Raw genomic sequence first — 19,820 nt, 5'->3', positions numbered from 1 at the left:
AAGAACCTTTCATTCTTTAAGTATTCATGGTTCTATATAGAACCATTTTCTTTACTAAAGAACACTTGAAGAACTATCTTTTTTAAGAGTGTAAGTCCCAGGCCTAGCCATAACCCCAAAATCTTAAAAAAAGATGGTTCTTCAAGGGTTCTTTATTGAAGAAAATGGTTCTGTATGAAACTATGAACACTCAAAGAACCCTTTGCATGATTAAAGGGTTGTTTGCATCTATGGTTGCGAAGTCAAGCTTGTAACAAAAGAAGAACCCTTTTGGGTGCTAGATAGGCCCCTTTTCGAAAAGATTCTATATAGAACCATCTTCCACACATTCTGTATCAATCTGAAAAACACTTTTATGGGTTCTTTTAGTATTCACGGTTCTACATAGAGCCACTTTCTTTACTAAAGAACCCTTGAAGAGCCATCTTTTTTAAGAGTGTAGGTCCCACCACTAGTTATTCAAGGGCTCTCTAGTAAAGGGAATGGTTCTGTTTATAACCGTGAGTTCTAATGATGATGACCATAACATAAAGCATTCTTTGAGCGTTCATGGTTCTTTACAGAACCAATTTTCTTTACTAAAGAACCCTTGAAGAACCATCTTTTGGAAGTGTGTATGTGTTGGGGTGAGGGGAAAATGTATTTTTAGCCGAAGTATCGCTTTAAGAGTGCTAATCTACGACCAAGTCTGGTTCTATCGGTACTGATCTTAGTTAAGAAGTACACAAATGATAAAGCTGGTCCAGAAATAGGACCCGTACTCTGAGAGGTTTCATGTATGACTCCAGGTCAGGTATCGAGAACCTCATAAGCCATTTTCCGCCCCCGAGTCCCGCTGTTTCCGATCTGCTTTAAGTGGACTCAAACATTCAGGGCAGCCCCGCAAAAATCAGAGTTCTAGATCTAGATCTAGATCAGCATTCTACATCTGTGATGATGTCGACGAATAAGGGAGCTGGTTTACCGAAAGTAGTGCGAAGTCCACACTGAAGGATGAGCGAGCGAGTATCGGTTTGAAAACTCTCTCTCTCAGTTAAGGTGACCTCAACACTTTTGGGGAAATCAGGCCCAGATAAAGGCTGAAAGACAAGCAGCTCAGCGGAAAGATGGACTGATAACTCAGAGAAAAGGAAATATCGCCTTTTTATAGATTTAATCTCAGTAATGTTGGGGATAAGGAGAGCGGTGAACACACAGTGGCGCTACGTTTGAGCTCTACCAGTGTTCTGTGCACTCAAGCCAATTATCATGAACCAAAAAATGAAAAAGTCATGAAAAACCACAGGGATTTCATTCGCTTTCATATTTTCTTATTATCACATTTCAAAAAGCTGCACTTCTGGCAAAAAGGGTTCTGGGTAGTACTGACAAAGGGTGGAACCTTTTTTTGGTGCTATATAGAACCATTTTTGAAAAGGTTCTATATAGAACCACACACAACACATTCTTTATCAGTCTGAAGAATCGTTTCGCCATGTAAAGAACAATGTAAGCATGAAACAGAACTCATGGTTCTGAACAGAACCATTCCCTTTACTAAAGAACCCATGAAGAACCATCTTTTGTTTTAGAATGTAGGCTCCACCCCTGTCCATAACCCTACATTCTTAAAAAAAGATGGTTCTCCAGGGGGGCTTTAGTTAAGAGAATGGTTTTATCTAGAACCGGATAATGAGGGCTGTGAGTGTTCGTCAGATTGTTGGAAAATGTGCTGTACATGGTTTCATTTTTTGAAAAGTTCTTCTATTGTTTCAACTTTGACTTCGTAACAATAGAGAACCATTTTGGGTGCTATATGGAACCCTTTTCTATACCAAATAACACTTGAAGAACCATAGTGTAGCATTTAACAGTGTCAGTATTACACTCTTAGCTAAAACGGTTCTATATAGTACCAAAAAAGTTTTTTTTGGCTGGTAATAATAGTGGAACTCTTTTTGGTGCCATACAGAGCCCTTTTCAGAAAGGTTCTATATACTAAAGAACCCTTAAAGAACCGTCTTTTTTAAGAGTGTAGCATTTAACACCGTCAGTTCTACAGCCACAAAGGAATATAATGTATAGACATGTAGACACTTTAAAAGATGGTTCTTTAGTAAAGAAAATGGTCCTATTTAGGACCATGAACTCTTAAAGAACCGTTTGCATGATTAAAGGGTTCTTTGAATTGTGAACAGGTTTTTCAGACTGATGGAGAATATGCTGAAGATGGTGCTACATAGAACTTTTTTGAAAGGGTTCTGTGTATCACCGAAAAGGGTTCTTCTATTGTTACAATGTCAAGCCTGATTCTGGTGCCTTGAATTCAAGAATAACCTTAGAGGGATCCTTTTTGAAGCGTAATTTTACATCAAAGCACGTTGTATTTTTAACAATTAGAAGAAACAACTCTTACCAGGTTCCATCTTGATGACCTTTATGGCGGCCAGGTCCCCCGACTGTTTATTCCGGGCCTGAAAACACACAAACACAAGCACACACTTATTGTAGGTGATGTGGGAGTTGAAACTATGTTTTTAAAAATTATTCTTTGTCTTTTTCTCTGAGGAAGTACTTATTAATTTATAATAAGAAGATACTAAATAAACACATTTATTGAAGGTTTAAGTGGATTTAGGATGCCATTGGATTTAAAGTAAGAGTAGATTTAAAGTAGCAGTGAATTTAAAGAATCAGTTCATTTACAGTACCAGTCTATTTAATAGCATAGCAAACACCTAGCAACACCTTACCAACCACCTTGGATACCATAGCAGCCCCTAGCAACATCTTAGCAACACTTATATATTCTGAAATACATTTTAGTGTTCGGAATGTATTTCAGCCTGGACTGCAATGTATTTGACATGTATTTGAAATATACAAAAATATATGTTCATATATATTTTTTTCCATGTGTTCCTGGACTTCTTTGGTCCAGAATGGCCCACCATAAAAAAGCCAGACCAACACTGTGGCCTAACATGAGTGTACACTCACTGGTCACTTTGTTTAAACGTTTAAGTCGTGCCTACAAAACATCTGATTTATAGGGGAACGCTGGGAACTGACTTTTTATTTATTTCTGTTTATTTATTTTATTACTTTATTGATTTGTTTTGCAAAATAAGACCAAACAAATAGGAAGATATTATGACACTGTAGCCAAAAATAACAGGACCCCCTCCTGGATCTCCTTGGAACATTCCAGCTTTGCCCCCTCATCATCTCCATCACCTGTGGCTTGTTGTTAGTTTGTCTGTCTGTCATCAGTTCTTTGGATTGTTGACTTTTACCTGCCTTTGTTTGTTGACTGTTTGATGGATTTGCCTGCATTTCGCTCGTCTGCTGATCCCTGTCTGTCGAAATTCATCTTACTTATTTATTTAAAAAAAAACAATGCAATTTTTGTTAATTAGTCAATTACACTCTCAGAAATAAAGGTACTAAACTCTCACTGTTGTGACACTGGAGAGGTTCCTTCAGGGGTACATCTCAGTACCTTTAGTCAGGGAACATTACTGTACCATAATCCACTGTAATGATATTCTCTAAGCTGTACTGACTCCACACACCCCGTCTCGTCTCCAGGCTTTTATTTTACTGTTCTGTTTTAAAACATTCGGTTATGAAAAGGTACAAATACAAACTTTTCACCTGGAAACACTTATTTAAGGTTCACAATCAGACCTTAAAACCACTGTTGTACCTTTGATGGAACATTAACAGTGTCTGTACCTTGATAAATGAAAGACGTACCTTCACAGAACCTTTTTTTCCAACAGTGCACCGGTCAGAAGGTTCAATTGAAAATGAAATCATAGCTAATATCACTAATTTGGCTAATTTTGGAAGCAAAAAGCCGGCAGTGCTACTAAAAAAAGAGCCGAAAGAGCCAACTCGTGTGAGCCGAGCCAACGGATCTGGCTCCCTGAAGAACCGAAATGCCCATCGCTAGATTAAATACTTCAGATGTCTGGTTCCTGTCACCACCACTGTGAAGAACTCTGCCCAAACAGCTCTGAATGACTGTTTAAAAGTCCCAGAAATGCTAGAAAAATCCACCCTGATTCAACTACATGAGGTCCTTTACTCACACTCTTAAAAAAGGGTTCTTCAAGGGTTCTTTAGTAAAGACAGTGGTTCTGTGTAGAACCATGAACATTGAAAGAACCATTTGCATGCTCATATAGTTCTCTCTATGGTGAAAAGCTTCGTCAGACTAATAGAGGATGTGTTGTATGTGGTTCTTTCTAGCACCACAAAGCGTTCTGCTGTTGTCACAGTGTCAAGTTGATCTCAATAGAAGAACCATAAAGTGATCAAGGAATGGAAGTACAAGGTGGGTGTTTCTAATAAAGTGGCCAGTTAGGTAGGTGTTTCTAATAAAGTGGCCGGTGAAGTTTTCTATGACTTTCATGTCCCTGTTTTCCCAAATATAGCCAGTCAATCAAGACGTGTTTGGTGTCTAAAGTTTGCTTCTTTAGTTTTGAGCTGGAGCTACGAGGCCAATGTAGCTAACAGTGGATAAAGCTGTTGAGGAAGATACATCTAAACTGAAGCACAGTAGGAGGGACCGACTACCAGTAAAGGCAAAATGTTGATGAATTTTTATTGTCTGAGTATTTTTTCATGCTACTATTTTTGCTTATTTGTGAAATGAATAGAGCTTCTACTCTGTTATCATTAACGTTTAATCACTAATTCATTTTCTGTAATGCTGGTGAGGCATCTGCGCTGCTTCGCCTCCCGCTTTGGTGCTTTATCGTTTATTACAGATGAGGGGTTCATCCTGACAGACATACTGAGACGTTCCACTGCACATCTGTAAGTTACTCAGTACTTCAGTAATATTTTGAAATGCTACTTTTGTGTTTTTACTCACGTTGTTTTTTCTGAAAGGTATTGACAGTTTTCCTTGAGTCATTACTTGCCAAAAGTAATAATACTTTAACTGTAGTATGAGTTTGGACTGCTCTGCACACCTACTAGTCCACCTAAAATCAAAATTGACCTCATTTACTTATTAGTTTACGACCAAGATCATATGAAGCTCGTTACAAAGTGGGTGTTTCCAATAAAGCGGCCAATGAGTGGAAGTACAAGGTAGGTGTTTTTAATACAGCAGCCAATTAGTGGAAGCACAAGGTAGGTGTTTCTAATAAAACGGCCAGTCAGTGGAAGTACAAGTTACGTGTTTCTAATAAAGTGGCCAGTGAATCTTTCGTTTTGGAATAGCCCACCAATTAGCATGGTGCTAACCCCATTCCTGGACACACACTTGCCTCAAATTGTGTTGTGTTGTTCCGTAACATCTAATAGACTTGTTTATGTGATTTACTGAATGGACTGCCGCATAGCAAACAAAACTAGCAGTGACCACAGTGACGGATGGTTTGTGTCCATATTTATAGACAACACTGAGTCACATAGTGTCACAAATCACATAGTCTGTTAGAGATGCTGAACAACTTAACATGGTTTGAGGCAAATGCATGATGATTTAGGCCTGCAGTTAGCACCATGCTAATTGACGCTCTCGATCCCATACAGAGATCTGATAAATGGTCTTATATGCACATATATTAAAGCAGGTCAGACATATATATAATATATATAATATATATATATAAATATGTATATATGTGTTGTGTACATATATGTAAGTATCAAATATTGGGCATATATGCATAAAATATGGATTGCACATATATGTCTGATACATATACCCCTGTGTTATAGAGATATAATGCTGTTTAGGTGATAATATTTAAACGTATCATTCATTTATTCAATGTATTAATGATGTAATTGCATAGATTACAGTGTGCATGTATTTAGAGTTTAGTTATGTAGCTGTTAGCATGTATATGAAAGAAACAAAGAAGATGCATAGAAGGTTATATAAAATGAAGCCAACATATATGAGCAATATATGGCATCCACGTATGAATGTTTTCTGTCATTTATTTGTAAAAATATGTGTTGAATGTTGAGAAATATATTCCCATATTTGAAAATGGCCCATTTCAAATAACGTAGGTGTTTCCGATAAAGCGGCCAGTGAGTGGAAGTACAAGGTAGGTGTTTTTAATACAGCAGCCAATTAGTGGAAGTACAAGGTAGATGTTTCTAATAAAGTGGCCAGGTAGTGGAAGTACAAGGTCGGTGTTTCTAATAAAGTGGCCAGATAGTCGAAGTACAAGGTGGGTGTTTCCACTAAAGTGGATGGTGAGTGGAATTAGTTAACGAGGGACAAGACCTCTCACTCATTTACAAGTAAGCCTCTCATTTACAGAGCCTGTTTTTAATATAGCCACTGCGTTTGTCACTTCTGCATTTTCGTCCACAGACTCACTCACTCTCACACACACACTAACACACACCCACCCAAGCGAGTTAAAAATAGGCCGCTGACTTTAAGGGTGGAAAATGTCGGTAGAGTGATTGGCGCTTAACTGGGGGAGGGCGAAGGGGGGGACGGAGAGATTTGGGGGTTAACCATGACTTAAAAAATAGATACAGAGATGAGCACGGCCTACAAATAAACAAACAACATGCTCTCACTTGCACAAACACTGTGACAAGAAGGTCAGACGGCGCGATGGCAGACGTGACGCCAGTGACCGCAGCTACACACGCTGGTATGCGTCAGAGTCCGTGGAAAAAAACATACTGTGACCATCAATAACGAAGCGTCTCCGAAAAACAACTGAAAATGTTCCGACTGTGCTGTGTTGAATTCCAAAGAATTTTTTTTTTTTCAGTTCTATGTAAGGCTGTAGCAACAGGTAGCGTAAGCGCTAAGAAAGAGGAGCGCTACGATCGATCATTAGCGCTAACGTTCCAAAATCAAAGCCGTTTCACCTTCTAATCAATGCATAATGGCTTCAATGCATTGATTGTTGATGAGCAATCAAATTACTACAACATTATTAATAAGTAAACACTCTTTTTTTGAAATTTGAACACTGAAATTTTGGTTCAAATATGAAATGTGCCAAATGTTATCAATGTATGTTAGCAACATTTGTGTTTTTATGGCTGTAATGGCTGCAACACTACTGTGTGAACGAAACTTTTCATCTTAGGGGGGCCGAAGTGCAATGCTTGTGGTGGGCCGAGGGCGAAAAAGACAATGTGCGACGTCAAAAAGGAAGACATGTTTCAAATCACATTTTAAAATTTGTTTTTTCTAACATTCTAAATATTTCAAACTAAAATATTTAAAAAAAGATACATTTAAAAGGAAATTTAGAATTTAATACCTTGTAAATATATTATAAAAATATGCTTTGGTCTCTCATAAGGTGAGGAGGTGAGGTTTGGGTATATCGAACGTCCTCGTTGGTGAATTTTGGCCCGTGGGCTTCACTTTGGGCAGCCCTGGTGTGAACAGTTGCACCTTTCACATTAATATGTTTAGTGAACTTTTTAAAAACTTCTCAAAAACAGTTCTGATTGGCTCCAAAACAGTCTAAAACTTTTTAACTCTTCCATTTAAATTAGACTTTAATTGCTTAAGTAACAAAATATAGTGTAATGTTATAAAAATACCTCAAAAAAAATCTTAATTTAAAAATTGCTAATATGTTAATATGTTAAACAGGCATAATTGGCATAAAAATGCCATATTTAAATGTGTTCTCTGTAGAGGGTGTGTTCAATCATTTTCTCTTAGAAAATCAACAACAACATGTCATTTGACCAGTGCACCCAAACCTTTGTACACGAGTGCATATACACCTATTTAGTTTAGCCCCGGCTCTGAGTGCTCTCTGAATGAGGCACAATACAGAGCACCCAATCAGAACAGAGCTCATTTACATATACCAGTCTCAAAGGCACAGTAGCAGAAACTGCCAGGTTAATTCTAAGGGATAAAGAGAGGATGGGAAATGGTCGTTTTAAATGGACTTTGAGGAAAAAGCTGATCTAATGGGTGCTGGGGTGATGCCCCACCACTTTTTGATTGGGTTTGGGCTGCTTTATTTCTGAAAAAAATCTCCACTGTCCCCAGCTGCACTGACCTACCAACACGAACGGTCAAACTCAGCAGTAGAGCCAGTCAGCTTGCTGCACACCTAGTTGTGGAGATATGCACGTGAGCAGTAACCAGAACTAGCTGAAATTGTACAAACTATTTATGCTTATATTTGTTTTAAATATATATTTGAAATGTTTATATGGCTTTCGGTTTCAGTTTTATAGGTTTCTGAATGACTGGTATGACTGAAAATAACTCCCCGTGGACATTGCTAAGATGGCCGTCAAGCAGACCGTCTTTCCTATGAGGACTTTGGCGAACCTCAGTGAAACACGCAGGGTCAAAACACTTGACCCACATTGTTACTCTTACCACTGTTTCACAGATTCGCTTTAAACTAAATGTGAATCAGAAATGATAATAACCTGAAACATGAGTTAGCCGAGCATTCGGGAGGGTTGGGAGGGGGAGGTGAAACACCTGTTTTGGTCCCTCAGTGGAACAAATTTTTCTTCAATAATGTTGATGGAATGTATTTTGATGGAAAAGCTTTTGTCTTTGCATAAAAAGTATTTATATTGCATTTAAATATCTTGTCTGTTGTGGCAGTACACAACAATGCTAACTTCTGTTAGCATCCCTATGTAATTCTAGTAGTTTGTTAGCACTAAGCTATTAGTGTTTTGAATGACCATTTTTTAGCAGACTAAACAAAGACATTTAAAGGTTTTAAAAGACAGTCCATGTTTTCCATGAAGCTTGTGACCGACGTATTAACATATAATTTATGTTGTAGCAGTTTCACAGTGACGTATTCCATAGAGGCGCCTGCTGTTTTCCATTTGTAACAACCCACTGATTAGGTTAGCACGCGTATTCAGTCTATGACATATCTAGAACTTCTAGAAGGCCTACAGAAATGTTTTTCGTCTATTGGAATGCAAAGCCTGATTGGTTGATTCCTCTGTCACTTTGTAATTATGCTGATAGTTAATCTAACGTGTTAGGACTTCTCTTCAGCTCCTGAAGTCCTAACCAATAGGAGAGCTTGCCTACCTATATCTACTTAGATACCTGTCCAGAAAAACAATCCTGATTGGCTAGTTTTCCACTGGGTTTTTTGAGGTATTTAACGCTTTGTTTTCATCCAAAACTCTACAATGAAACAAGAACAGTACTGCAATACTTGCAGGGTTTAAATACAAGTATGATTCTATTGAATAAAAACTGAATAGAAAAACTAGACACATGCACTTTTTGTTCCCAGAAATGTTTAGGCCTTCTCTGAAGGCCTAGAACGCCTTTCTGATTAAAAATATCCAAGTTGATTTCCATTCTTTTGGCAGAATGGCCACTAGGGGGCCTGCAGAAAGAGGCTATGTGTTCCCTTTAGCATGGAAAAAAAGTTTACTTTAATGGACTTGTTTTTCCGCTCTGCACCAAGCCAAGTCGCACTGAGATCTTTATCTGACCATTAAATTTCCATCCATCACTTGTGTAGGTGGACCCACCCCTGAGATATTCATAAATTGGACTTAATCCAAGCAGTATAGGAATAGGGTCTGGCTCACTTGTGGGCCACATCTTTGATTTGTTCTGGCCCAGTATATGGCCAGGTCCTTGGCCCAGAACTGGCCCACACACTGTAAAGTGAGTAAAACTAAACTATATGGCCCAAATCTGATCCCAATTTGGCCCGACTATATTGTTGGTTCACAATATTCACGCAAGAATTGTTCCACAAATGTAGACACGAGGCAAAGCAGTATGAAGCTGTCCAAGATCTGGCCCTATTCTGGCCCGCATGCCTAACATCTACCCGGGACTCAACATTCACTCACACAGGAAAGCCACAATTGGCCCAAAACCGTCTGCTATCTGGGTGGCTAGCTAAAAATAGCCAAACTTTTTGCTTGCTGATCATAGATAACGTAACAAAATGACAGAACACTTGAAATGTCAATCTCTGCACTGATAAGACCTCAGCTGGGCTAAAAAGCTATTGTTTCAATATGTATTGGCCTGTGTAGGTATTACCTTAACTAGCAAACAGTAGAAATTTTGCTGTTAGCAAAATCAATCTGTTTCTAAATTACATGAAAAATCACATACATATTTAAATAACTGTCTTATTTTAAGCTAATTAGCATAACTTTTTGAAATACATGACTCCATCAATGCATGTGCTCCTGCTGGTGTGGGTTTCCTCACGCTCAAAGAAGCAGAAAAAATCTGAATTACTCAGGAGAAAATACAGTCTCTGTACAAATCTTTCACATGATGCTTTTGCTTTTTCAAAGTTAACCCACATTGCACAACCCATACCTCACTTTACAATAACATTATCCATTTTTAAAGACAATGACAGGGTTAACAATAGTAGGAAGAGTTTGAGTCAATAAAAAGCATGTACTTGGTCATACTATCTCTTAGTGGACACTTTTAAACCTCTTTTTTAACATTCAGTATCAATTTTTTTTGTTATGAGAATTTGCTGAAATATGTTTGTTGCCTAGAAGCAACATTGTGTGACAGTGGAATGGAATTGACCAGTCACAAGCCAGCTCTCTCCACTTTAGGGAACATGGCTCTATATCATTGCCTCCCATTGTTCCCTCAAGGCAACATACCCCAAAATGATCGATTTTATGCAAGAATAGTGAATCAAATTTTTAATTGCTCTTGTAACGAGTGCAGTAGAGGGTTAATATGATTGTTTGTTTCTCTTATTGAGATATATACTCTTTTAGAAGTGTTTTTTGTGATAGTCATTTGTGCTACAACGCTTGTAGCTTTTATAGCACCTGCGCTACATGCTCATAAACCTTTACGTAAGGCCCTGAGCTGAGCTGCACTGTATTTTGGAGTGTTTAGGTGTGATTTTAACTTCTATAAAAGCCGCCACAGGAAAGCTTTGGGCCTTGCTTTCCTGTTTCATCTCCCCTTAACGTGATAATGTGTTATTTTCAGTTTGTGAGGTGAGAGAGACAGACAAAGAAAGAGAGAGCGAAAAAATTGTACTTTTATCTCAAATTGATGGCGCCTCCTTCATCTGTAAGAGTGCTTTGGCTACTGCCTTACCTTGTACTATCATTACTATCTGCTCAACAAAACGCAAAATATCTTATAGCACCAAGTGCTTATGGGCACACACACACACACACACACAGAAGTGTGGTGTAGATAATGATCCAGAAGTCTCACTTCTGTATTTCCCCTCTACAAAGAGCACCTGCTGACAAGCTAGCATGCTTCTGCACTCTCCACGTGCACATATGCATGCACAAACCGGGTTTTTTTCTACCACTGAATACAATCTCAGGTTCTTACACGTCCATCTCTACATCTTCAGCTGTACCTTCAGGGTCCAAATGCTCTCACTGCGGTGCTGCCTTCAAGGATATTGTCCGTTACGCAACATTATTGTACCAGATTCCTTTGATATTATCTTTTTTTCAAAGTTTTTCTAAGTACTTTTTGTGAATTTGGGGACCTCTCTGGAGGAAATATGTAACTGCACACAACGAGCAGAAGAACTTTGTCATGTTGTAGTGCGGGTTGTGCTTCAAACTCCTTCCCCAAGCGGATGAATTTCATGTTTGAACAATATTCAATGATAACTTAGTCAAAACTTGGAGTTAGCAGTAGCACTTGGTGGCTTAATCATTTGACCCGTCACCATAATGTAACATTAATAATTATGATGAATCCCTTTTTTTGCCTTGAGTCCTGGCACTATCCATCCAAAATGGCCAATGGTAACAGAAATGCAATTATTTTCTCTAATACAGAGATGTGCAAAGGTCAGAGACCGACTTTCATTTACTTAAATGTCAGTCAAGATATTTGTGAGGAGATTAGATAGAAGATAATCAGATCATCCACTTGCATGAGGAAAGAGGAAGTCAAAGGTAAACAAGTGCAAAATAACAGCCTTTGCAAAACACGAGTTCAGAAAGCTATAGAGAAAATGGGATGCCTAACAACCACCTGGAAGACCTGACAGACCACCTGGAGGACAGACCACCAAATTAAACTTATTACTCAACAACTATCGTGAATTTTTAGTAACTACTACAAAATTTGTCAGTAATGTCATTCTAAGGTCATCTTAAAGTTTCTTATTACCCGGTGACTGTGATAAATTATTTGATAACAGCTATAAATCTACTCATTTAAAGCTTTGTTGTTTTAATAAAGGTGGTTAGTATTGATTTAAACTGTAAGTTGGGTCTTTTGAGATGTTTTACACATAAGACCAAACAAGTAACTGGGCCTTGGATCCCAAAACATTCTGATTCTTTCTCATTTGCTCAAGGTAAGTCCATTCATAATGAATTCACTGCATTCAAAAATGTGACCACAATTACTTTCATACTATATAAAACAGGACTTTCAGTATGAGCTATGGAGGAAGGTTCAGAAATCTTATTCACTGTTTGAAATTTAATTTTAATCATGTTATAATAATAATAATTACATGGACCTAAATTATAAACAAAACCACTCTTTGAAACTTCATCCAAGCTGGTGTGCAATTCAACAGGATGAGTTTGTGTGTCAGTGTTTGAGGAGGTTAGAGGAGGTTTCCCCCCGTGGTTTTAGCCGTTGTTTACTCAGAAATGAACCCAGTGGGTGGCAGAGAGTTTATGGTTTGCCGTGTGGGAGGACAGGAGATGCGTTCAACAGACTGCCGCCCTACCAAAGGGGGTCTCCTGCACTCACGCTGTAGCGTACACCTGTAGCGTACACACACAGAGCCCTGAGAGAAGACATGCTTGCTACAGTTCAGCTCTTCAGTCTACATTCAGTCTGAGGCAGGGCCTGATTTGTAAATGATGGGGTTTCTAAACAGTGGTAACAACAGATCCGTCAGGTCGATGGAGTTTGGTGAGGTCCTGAAATGCATAGAAGGTGTGCAATGCTAAAAAGGTGCATTAGACATGCTTTTGCATTCTGTGATCTACTCCTGCTATTACTCCTCATTAAACTTGCATCTGTGATCTACCCCACCCTCCACCCTCTTTACCTTTCCCTTTGTGATCTGCCCTGACTCTTACCCCTATTTACCCTTACGTCTGTGGTCACCTCTTACCCTATTCTTCTTTTTCTCTCTGATCTACCATACTTTTCTTTGTCCTGCCCTCTGTAATCTACTTTTTTGCCTTTTTTAACCTTCTATCGGTGATGCACCCAACCCTTACCTCTGTCATCTTTCCTTACCCTTACCTAATTTACCCTTCCTCCTGTGATCTACTCCCACCCTTACCTCTCTTTAAACTTCCCTCTGTGGTCTACCCTTATTCCTCTTTCTGTCTGTGATGTTGTCCTATCCAGTGATATGCCTTTGCCCTGTTTTACCCTTCTCTCTGCGATCTGCCCCAACCCTTAAGTCCCTTTACTTTTTGTTCTGTGATCTACCCCATCCCTTTTTACCCTCATCTCTGTGCTCTACCCACACCCTTTTTCTTCTTTCCCCTCACTGTTCCACTCTATCCTGTGATTCTCTTTTACCCCTTTTTACCCTTCCTTCTGTGATCTTCCTCACCAAACCCTTCTTTACCCATTCGTCTGTGATATAACCCATACCTTACCCCTATATACCTGTCTCTCTAGGATGCATTCCTAACATTACTCCCCTATATCCCTTGCTCTGTGATCTACTTCTATCCTTACCCCTCTTTACTATCCTGCCACCATATACTCCTACCCTTACTCCTTTACCCTTCCCTCTGTGATATACCCCTACCCTTACCCCTTTACCCTTCCCTCTGTGATATACCCCTACCCTTACCCCTTTACCCTTCCCTCTGTGATATACTCCTACCCTTAGCCCTTTACCCTTCCCTCTGTGATATACTCCTACCCTTACCCCTTTACCCTTCCCTCTGTGATATACCCCTACCCTTAGCCCTTTGCCCTTCCCTCTGTGATATACCCCTAACCTTACCCCTTTACCCTTCCCTCTGTGATATACCCCTACCCTTACCCCTTTACCCTTCCATCTGGGATATACCCCTACTCTTACTCCTCTTTACTATCCTGCCACCATATACCCCTACCCTTAGCCCTATTTACCCTTCCCTTTGTGATATATCTCTACCCTTACCTCTCTTTATCCATCCTTCTGTGATCTACCCCACCCTTACACCTCTTTACCCATCCCTTTGTGATCTCCCACCTTCCCTTACTCCTCTTTACCCATCCCTCTGTGATCTCCCTCCTTATTTTTGCCCATCTTTACTCTTCCCTCTATGATCTACCCTTACTCCTCGTTACTCTTCCCTCTATGATCTACCCTTACTCCTCTTTACTCTTCCCTCTATGATCTATGCTTACTCATCTTTACTCTTCCCTCTGTGCTCTACCCTTACCTGTTTTTACTCTCCCCTTTGTGCTCTTTCCTCACCTGTCTTTACTCTTACCTCTGTGCTCTACGTTTACCAGTCTTTACTCTTCCCTCTGTGATCTACCCTCACCTGTCTTCACTCTTCCCTCTGTGCTCCACCCTTACCTGTCTTCACTCTTCCCTCTGTGCTCTACCCTTACCTGTCTTCACTCTTCCCTCTGTGATCTACCCTCACCTCTCTTCACTCTTCCCTCTGTGCTCCACCCTTACCTGTCTTCACTCTTCCCTCTGTGCTCCACCCTTACCTGTTTTTACTCTCCCCTTTGTGCTCTTTCCTCACCTGTCTTCACTCTTCCCTCTGTGCTCCACCCTCACCTGTCTTCACTCTTCCCTCTGTGCTCCACCCTCACCTGTCTTCACTCTTCCCTCTGTGCTCCACCCTTACCTGTCTTCACTCTTCCCTCTGTGCTCCACCCTCACCTGTCTTCACTCTTCCCTCTGTGCTCCACCCTTACCTGTCTTCACTCTTCCCTCTGTGCTCCACCCTCACCTGTCTTCACTCTTCCCTCTGTGATCTACCCTCACCTGTCTTCACTCTTCCCTCTGTGCTCCACCCTCACCTGTCTTCACTCTTCCCTCTGTGCTCCACCCTTACCTGTCTTCACTCTTCCCTCTGTGCTCACCCTCACCTGTCTTCACTCTTCCCTCTGTGCTCCACCCTTACCTGTCTTCACTCTTCCCTCTGTGCTCCACCCTCACCTGTCTTCACTCTTCCCTCTGTGCTCCACCCTCACCTGTCTTTACTCTTCCCTCTGTGATCTACCCTCACCTGTCTTCACTCTTCCCTCTGTGCTCCACCCTTACCTGTCTTTACTCTTCCCTCTGTGCTCTTTCCTCACCTGTCTTCACTCTTCCCTCTGTGCTCCACCCTTACCTGTCTTCACTCTTCCCTCTGTGCTCCACCCTCACCTGTCTTCACTCTTCCCTCTGTGCTCCACCCTCACCTGTCTTCACTCTTCCCTCTGTGCTCCACCCTTACCTGTCTTCACTCTTCCCTCTGTGCTCCACTCTTACCTGTCTTCACTCTTCCCTCTGTGCTCTTTCCTCACCTGTCTTCACTCTTCCCCCTGTGCTCTTTCCTCACCTGTCTTTACTCTTCCCTCTGTGCTCCACCCTCACCTGTCTTCACTCTTCCCTCTGTGCTCTTTCCTCACCTGTCTTCACTCTTCCCTCTGTGATCTACCCTCACCTTGTACTCTCCCTCTGTGCTCTCAACCCTAGTCATCACGTTACTCGAGCTCTTACCTGTCTTCACTCTTCCCTCTGTGCTCCACCCTCACCTGTCTTCACTCTTCCCTCTGTGCTCTTTCCTCACCTGTCTTCACTCTTCCCTCTGTGCTCTTTCCTCACCTGTCTTTACTCTTCCCTCTGTGCTCCACCCTTACCTGTCTTCACTCTTCCCTCTGTGATCTACACTTACCTGTCTTCACTCTTCCCTCTGTGATCTACCCTCACCTGTCTTCACTCTCCCCTTTGCTCTAGTACCACCAGACTATTACTTCAACATCCTACTGAAAGCTCTACTGCCAAAACATGTCAAAAATAGCATCTTAGTGCACAGCAGGCCAGGCACGCTAGTGCGTGTTACCACATCACTGCAATTCGTCATCCAATGAGAAAAGCCATGCAGGTGTTTGCTTAGAGTCTGTAAAGCCGGTATGACCAGGAAAACAACTAGTCTGCTTCCATTCTTCCTGTCAGAAAAGTGCTACAGTGACAACAGACATTCAATCATGTAATATATTGAGCTGGTTTAGTGCAATATATAAGAAGACCTACATAAGAGATTGTAAGGCCTTTGCTGTAGATCTACAAGATTAATTCTGTGGGAGCTATAAAGTTTAGTCCTCAGGTCAGGTTTGCTTTTTTCACATATCAAGTCTGCCCAACTTCTTATCCTTTTGACCAGCTGAAGCATGGAAAATATCAAACATTGGACATTTCTACACTTTTCTATTCTACATTTTCTGGGATGAAAATTCTAACATTCGTAGCTTAACTATCAACTCGAGTTGTGCGGAAGGCTAACACTGGCTGGTTTATTCTGCTTCAAGAGAGAGAGAGAGAGGGAGAGAGAGGAAAAGAAAAGGTCCCACATCCCCTCATTTGCATGGTGCACACTGCTTTAAAACAAAGAAGCCTAAAAACGAGTGAGGTGGCAGTGCATAGCACCCAACCATGCCCTTTTTTCCCCATTTATTTAGAATATGCGTTAATGTTTGATCGATCTAAAGGTATTTCCCTGTCTGGATTCCCCCTTGTTGTATGTGTGCATAGAAAAAAAAGAAAAAAAACACAGCTGCTCTTAAGAGGAAGGAGGAAATCCAATAACGCGGTAAAACAAAGAAGGGCCAAGCAGTCGAGTACAGCATGTGCTGCAAATTGTTCATTTCTGTAAAATCGATCGATGCACCGTGTCATGCTTTTGCATGTTATTTTACGTTTACGTTTGTTTTCTCATTGTAAGCATCTTTGGGTCATTGAGAACAGTATAATATAATAGACATGACACCATAAGCCACATAATTGACTATCATTATGACTGTAATGAGCAAAAACAGGCAGCAGGCCCAAAAATAATTTAGTGCAGAGAGGCACCTGGGGCTGAAAACAGAGGAAACCAGTTTTCTTCCTGTTGACTTTAAGGCCCTGGTGACATTTCTGTCTTAAGTCTTTTAGCTTTGGTTGTTTCTGAAATAGGACTCAGCTAACCAAACCCGCCATTTGGGGTTTTTTTGTTGTTGTCTTTTTTTAAATAAAGAGGAACTTTATGTAAAGACGGGCCGTAGTGGTCCAAGAGCATTTTTAATGCCATCTTACTACTACCACTACCGCCTGCACGTGTTTTATGTCTATTAACCTTTTATTCCTTTTCAACATTCATTTTTTTTCAGCAAAATAAGGCTTCTCCATTAACGTAGTGTAACTAGGGTGCCTCGTCTAGGGGTACTGGATGAGTAACATTTGGTGGGTTTGGTTTTCCTCTTCCTGCCTTCACCTTTCACTCTGTTTCAGAGTTGGTGTCTTTTACGCATTAACGCTCACGCCACACGTAGTGGATATTAGCATGAAAATCTGATTTTGGTATGAAAAAACACTCGCACTCGCATACACAAAGTCTCTCTCACACACGGAGCGCTCACATCACATTGCCATTCTTGGTTCAGGATGTCACAGTTAAGACAAACCAGAAAGAAAACGAGAGAAGGAGAGTAAGACAGTTCAGACATGGACTCTAGATCAGAGATAAGGCCTGTTTTGATAACAATCAGCGCTGCTCACACTAGAGCAGAATCAAGCTTTCAGGTGCTCCTCATCAACACCTCTGACCACAGGATTTTTATTTAGTGATGCATCTTAACTCAAACGCAAAGCTAAAAACAGGAGACGCCACCTTGACGTTTGTCTTGAAAATGTTTTTTTTTATGAAGTAACAACATAAATCTATTAACAGCTCTACATGGTGTGATGTGACTGTGTAAATATTTAGGCATGCAGTTAGCGCATTGCTAATTGGTGGGGTGTTTGCGTCCGTTATTTGTTAGCAAGATTAGCTCCAGTGCAAAACAAAAGAAAGTTCTGACGCCAAGTTTATCTTGACTGATTGATTGTTATGGATTATTCGGTATCTACTATGAATTATAGTAACTACTGTGAATTATTCATTATCTACTATGAATTATTCAGTATTTACTATGAATTATTCAGTGACTACTATGAATTATTCAGTGACTACTATGAATTATTCAGTGACTACTATGAATTATTAGTATCTACAGTCAATTTTCAGTAACAACTATGAATTATTTGGTATCTACTACGAGTATTCAGTAAATGTGAATTATTCAGTAACTACTGCGAATTATTCAGTATCTACTAGGAATTATTCAGTGAGTACTATGAATTATTCAGTGTGTACCATGAATTATTCAATAACCACTATGAATTGTTTAGTAAATGCTATGAATTACTAAGTATCTACTCTGAATCCCTCAGTAACTCCTATGAATTATTTACTATCTACTATAAGTTATTTAGTATCTACTATGAATTATTCAGTATCTACTGTGAATTATTCAATAACTCCTATGAATTATTCAGTATCTGCTATGAATTATTTGGTATCTACCATGAACTATTCAGTAACTACTATGAATTATGTACTGTGTTATTCATTTTTCAGTAAAAACTCTACATAATTCAGTAAATACTATAATTATTCAATATCTACTTTGAAATGAATGTGTAAGTGCTGTAGTTTTGAGAGTGAGGAACTGAAGTGTGGACCCACATACAGACCCTGAGAGTTTAAGGGGTGAAAACGTTGCAAGAGAACCCACAACCATGCCCACAGACTTTGCCCACCTGGGCTAAAACCTACCAAAGGCAGCGGAAGTGCATTCCGAGCATAAATGCTGTCAGTAAATCAGCATCACAGTTTGATCTGAGATCAGCATGTTCAGCCCTGAACCGTTTCACGAGCGAAGGCCCAGTTAGAAAGTCCTTCTCCTTTCACACAAAGAAAAAACGTTATGTTTTCTCACACAGTTCATGAACAAAACCTGCCAGGAGAAACAAAACTACTGAAACGGAGATAAGTTCTCTCTCACACTGCGGACAGGACGCTGCAGCAGAGCGAAAGACCTCACAGCACATACCAGCAAGCACTTCTTACTTTCTGATAAAATTCCTTGCAAGCTTGGAAGATCAAAACCCCTTAAACTTTAATTTCGAGATTTCAGTAACTTTTTCTCATAACTACATAACTTATGTGTTAGTGTTAGATCAGTTACTGAATGACTCAGAGTAGATACTGAATAATTCATAGTAGATACTGAATAATTCATAGTAGATACTGAATAATTCATAGTTACTGAATAATTCGTAGTAGATACCAAATAATTCGTAGTAAACACTGAATAATTCATAGTAGATACCAAATAATTCATAGTGCATACTGAATAATTTGTAGTAGATACTGAATAAGTTGTAGTACATACTGAATAATTCATAGGAGATATTGAATAATTTATAGTGGTTACTGAAAAATCTATAGTGGTTACTGAAAAATTCATAGTAGATACTAAATAATTCATAGTAGATACTTAATAATTCATAGTAGATACTGAATAATTCAAACTAGTTAATATATAAGTCATAGTGTTTATGAATAATGATGCTAACATTGATTTATTGCAGTTATTAGATAATAAGTTACAGGACTACTTAAGAAAGACATCCATTGGGTATTAGTTTCACAGAAGTATTAAAATAATTGATAGTAATATTCATAATAAGCCTTATGACTACTTAAGAGCTACATAATGTACATATTAATTTGATAGTGGCTTCCAAATAAATCAAAGTTATTACTAAATAATAAAAATTAAGTCTATATAAAAAAATTAAGGCTACATAACTTAAACTGGACACTTTAAGTCGCTG

General features: G+C 39.6%; 1 protein-coding gene across 1 annotated transcript in view; it reads right to left on the bottom strand.

The window, feature by feature from the left end:
- Window positions 1-19,820, bottom strand: part of LOC118797857 (mitogen-activated protein kinase kinase kinase kinase 5-like) — a 62,383-nt gene that overhangs the window by 42,173 nt on the left and 390 nt on the right. The window contains exon 2 of the mRNA XM_036557140.1: window positions 2,396-2,453. Within this exon, the coding sequence (XP_036413033.1) occupies window positions 2,396-2,453 (58 nt within the window). The remainder of the gene's footprint in view (window positions 1-2,395; window positions 2,454-19,820) is intronic.

Source organism: Colossoma macropomum, unplaced genomic scaffold (genome assembly GCF_904425465.1).
Source record: "Colossoma macropomum unplaced genomic scaffold, Colossoma_macropomum, whole genome shotgun sequence".
Classification (NCBI taxonomy): Eukaryota; Metazoa; Chordata; class Actinopteri; order Characiformes; family Serrasalmidae; genus Colossoma; species Colossoma macropomum.
This window is presented reverse-complemented; position numbering and strand designations above follow the sequence as displayed.